This window comes from Salvelinus fontinalis, chromosome 13 (assembly GCF_029448725.1).
Source record: "Salvelinus fontinalis isolate EN_2023a chromosome 13, ASM2944872v1, whole genome shotgun sequence".
In the NCBI taxonomy this organism is placed as follows: Eukaryota; Metazoa; Chordata; class Actinopteri; order Salmoniformes; family Salmonidae; genus Salvelinus; species Salvelinus fontinalis.
The window spans coordinates 45,614,628-45,618,840 of record NC_074677.1 but is presented as its reverse complement, the minus strand read 5'-3'; the positions used below and the strand labels follow the sequence as shown (position 1 = coordinate 45,618,840).

Sequence of the window (4,213 nt, the reverse complement as noted above, 5' to 3'; positions counted from 1 at the left end):
ATTTACTCTACCAATTGTCCATGGGGTTGGTTCTCATATAGGGTGGAATTTGAGACTAAAGTCCCCCACGAGTTATTGCTTGTTTGTGCACATCTGGTGCAAGTCCAGGACTTTTATTTTGACAGGAGGAAATCTGAGAAGAAGACCCACGTTTGGAAAGTCGGTTGAATAATAGTTCCTTTTGATATTTTGTCTCAAATTACACCCTATAGAAAAACCAACCCCACAGACAATTGGTAGAGTAAGTTCAAATATGTGGATAAACAATAAGAAAGAACGAAATGTGATTGATTTAGGTAAAAATATTACTGTGTATATCACTAAGTATTTACTGTGGAAAGAAATGCACATGCGATTTGAGGAAGGTAATCAACCAAGAACCAAACGGCAATGTATTGTTCCTTTTTAAACTCCGTAGTTACGTCATCATTACTCCGTAGGGTACGTCATCAAAACGAGCCAGAGTCGGTCGGATTGCATTGACACATTTCTGACCTTCACTTGAACAGTTACCCAATAAAGTAAGTGGATTTGTCTATTTATATCTTGACATTGAAATAGCATTACTGTTTAGTTCAATGTTGAGGTTACTGTTTTGCTTTTGTGCTTTTTTTATTCATGCCAACGCGAAGTCAGATGATCAAGAAATGCTAACGTTAACTGGCAAGCTAACGTTAGTTTGCCGTCCGTCCAATCTATCTGGTGGTGTTATATCACAGTTTGTATTTAACTAGGCGAGTCACTTAAGAAGAAATGATTATTTACAATGACGGCCTAACCCGGTCGACGCTGGGCCAATTGTGCGATGCCCTATGGGACTCCCAATCACGGTTGTGACACAGCCTGGAACCAGGGTCTGTAGTGACGCCTCTAGCACTGAGATGCAGTGCCTTAGACCACTTCGCCACCCATCAGCCAAAGTCTTTGGTCATATACTTTAAATAGGTACAAGGCTTATCAGTTAAACAACCCTAGTGCAACTTTGTCATCCTATTTAACCTGTGTGTGTGTGTGTGTAATGTGTTCTAGGAATTTGTAAGCCTTAGCAGGATGTCTGTAAAACAGGCTTCAGTCCATGCTAAATGGATCATCGGCAGAGTGATCGGGACCAAGATGCAGAAGACAGCAAAAGTTAGAGTCACCAGACTGGTTCTGGACCCGTACCTGCTCAAGGTAAACACAGACAGGGTCAGCCCAGTGTCACAGGTGGGATCTCCCACGGGAGAAAAAACCTCTTGACCATTAGACTTAGAGGGACACTGATTTTGAAGTTGCTGGCAGGGCTAACTCATCACGAGACAATGAGCCTGACTCATGTCCACTCCATTAGTACCCTGGGCCAGTCCAGCATATTCACTTAATAGGTGCATCTCTAAGGAGGCAATCTCTCCTCGTCGGCTTTACGTCATCTGCATTGATGTAAAAAAAGAACAAGACAGATACCGTCAAATTTGTATAAGGTGAATGCACCAATTTGTAAGTCGCTCTGGATAAGAGCGTCTGCTAAATGACTTAAATGTAAATGTATAGAAAATTCTCTATTGCTTTGATTATTTCTCAATCAATGCTATGGCTTATTTTTATTCAGGGCACTAACATCTACCATCCCTAGTTGTCCAACAACTGTACCGGTCCTCACTCGTCATTCTCACCTCTCTCTCTCTCTTACAGTACTACAACAAGAGAAAGACCTACTTTGCCCATGATGCCTTGCAGCAATGCACCATGGGAGATATAGTCCTTCTGAAGGCGCTTGCTGAGCGCAGATCGAGGCATGTGAAACATGAACTGGCAGAGATAGTCCACAAGGTGGGCAATGTGGTGGACCCCCTGACAGGGAAGAGGGTGGCGGGGAGCGAGTTTCTAGAGTGCCTCACTGACCCTCCACACAGTCTGGAGCAGGAGTGTACGACGCTAACGGAGAAATTACAGGAACTCAACATCTCTGCTGCAGCCTCTACAGGTGCAACCTTGATCTCGTCATCCACAACCACACCTTGACTTTACATCATTATTTGATTGGGGTGATTTGTATTTTGTATATCTACGTTTTTTGTTGTTCAAACTCAAAGTGCTTGACGTTGTATGGGGGTGTAACTAATCACCAATTCCACCTGCTGTTATTTGATGTTTTTGTTTGTCATTGATTATGTTGTCTTGGTTTATATGCAATTCTGCAATCAAGTCTAAAATGTTTCCATATTTAAATTCAAGGTGAATTCAATAGATTTTTGGGGGGTGTTGCATAGTTCAGCTGTTTTGAATTCCGGTTGTGTAAATCTATCAACCACATCCAATGCCATACAATTATATTTTATCATCAAATAAAAATACCTCAATGGAAAAACAGTGATTTCCCCCTGCATTTGTTTCCCCCACATAAGCCTACATAAAGTTGTTGATACAAACTTTTGCTTCATTAATTTAGATTTATGTTGATCAGAGGCATGCATTTAATTTTTATTTTGATAAAAGATCATTCAGATGACTTCACGTTGACACATGCAATAATTTTGTCATAGCATTCTGTGGTCACTTTTTCAGATTTTTAGGTATTGATGAATGTGGCTTTACCGCCATCTAGTGGAAACAGTTGATATTCCATTTTGTAGGACCTGAAACCTGATAATAGATTTTGGCCACAGTTATTCCCGCTGAGGTATAATAATAACACTTTCACATGCTAGTCGGAATTAGAAAACTCGGAAATATCCGACTTGCTGATTCATTGAACACGGCACGTGTATACCACTTAGCAACTTGAACATTTCAGAGTTTCCTAGTTCCGACTACCACATGAACGCAGCATAAGAACGGGTTGTCCCTCTCGCTTCACCTTTTCCTCTTCTTGGGTGGATATGAGAGGGGATGTGGATAGTATTAATAACTGGGTGAGAACATTGTTAGTGTGGGCAGCTACTGAGGCTATACCTAAGAGTTCAGAGAGGAGAAGGAGGAAAGCAGTCCCATGGTGGACGCAGGAATGTGGGGAAATGGCATTTAGAGTACTGAAAAGGATGCATGACTTCCAACATTTGAAGAGGGGCAGAAGGGGAGAGAGGGAACAAGAGAGGAGCATCCTGGAGTGCTGGATAGGAGGAAGGATGTAAATTATGTGCTGAATTCACCATTTACCATGGCAGAGGTAAAACGGGTAAAGATGCAGTGTGCTATGTTATGTTGGCCCATCTAGGTGATAAGGCACCTGATAAGGTTTTGGTGTTGTACAACAGCGTGTGGGAGGAGGAGAAAGTACCTGGCCGTTGAAAGGAGGCAGTAGTGGTACCAATCCGGAAGCCAGGGAAGGACCCAACGAGGCCAACAAGCTATCGGCCAATAGCTTTAACATCACATGTATGTAAGATTATGTAACGTACGATTACGGAGAGGCTAACTTATTTCCTGGAGAGCAGGGGGCTAGTATCGCCACATCAGAGTATGTTCAGGAAGGGAAAGGGAACTATGGACCCAGTGCTCTGCTTAGAAGCAGAAGTCAGGAAGGCTCAGGTGAACAAGGAGACTGTTGTAGCTGTATTTTTTGATGTGGAGAAGGCGTATATGATATGATGTGGAAGGAGGGGTTGTTAATCAAGCTTGATATTGTGGGGGTAGGAGGAAGAACGTACAACTGGATAAAGGATTTCCTGTTTGGAAGGTCTATCTAGGTGAGGGTGGGACAGTCACTATCAGGCCTGGTGGATAATGGTATACCACAGGGGAGTTTGATTAGTCCTATGTTGTTCTCAATCGTGATTAATGATGTTTACTCTTAGGTACGGCCGGATATTGGGAGGTCGTTATTTGCAGATGATGGGGCCTTATAGAAGAGGGGAAGAAATGTGCCATACATAGTCAGGTAGGTACAGGAAGCATTTGATGAGGTGGAACGGTGGGCATTAATGTGGGGATTCAGGTTCTCTGTAGAGAAAACTCAGACAGTGTTCTTTACCAGGAGGAAGGTGGGAGATGAGGTATGCTTGGAGCAACTTGGAGAGGGTGGGGCCTTCAGGTTCCTTGGGGTATACTTTGATACTAGAATGACCTGGGCAGAACACATTGAGAGTGGTGGGAAAGTGTAAGATGGTACTGAATGTGATGCGGACCTGGCATCCTTTCACTCCCTCCTCTCTACCTTCTCCTCTTCTGTCTCTGCTGCTAAAGCCAATTTCTACCACTCTAAATTCCAAGCATCTGCCTCTAACCCTAGGAGGCT

At 43.1% G+C, this 4,213-nt stretch overlaps 1 protein-coding gene across 1 annotated transcript; it reads left to right on the top strand.

The window, feature by feature from the left end:
• The first annotated feature begins 427 nt into the window (after nucleotides 1-427).
• On the top strand, nucleotides 428-2,349 carry mrps17 (mitochondrial ribosomal protein S17). Its single transcript, XM_055943022.1, has 3 exons — nucleotides 428-521; nucleotides 1,030-1,173; nucleotides 1,672-2,349. The coding sequence occupies exons 2-3, from the start codon at nucleotides 1,051-1,053 to the stop codon at nucleotides 1,999-2,001; spliced, it is 453 nt and encodes a 150-aa protein (XP_055798997.1). The 5' UTR covers nucleotides 428-521; nucleotides 1,030-1,050; the 3' UTR covers nucleotides 2,002-2,349.
• Nucleotides 2,350-4,213: the final 1,864 nt, after the last annotated feature.

Bases quoted from the DNA above. Each gene is read 5' to 3' on its own strand.
- mrps17 (XM_055943022.1), top strand. From the start codon at position 1,051: ATGTCTGTAAAACAGGCTTCAGTCCATGCTAAATGGATCATCGGCAGA. The intron at 1,174-1,671 runs GTAAACACAGAC...TCTCTCTTACAG, and splicing joins TGGACCCGTACCTGCTCAAG to TACTACAACAAGAGAAAGAC.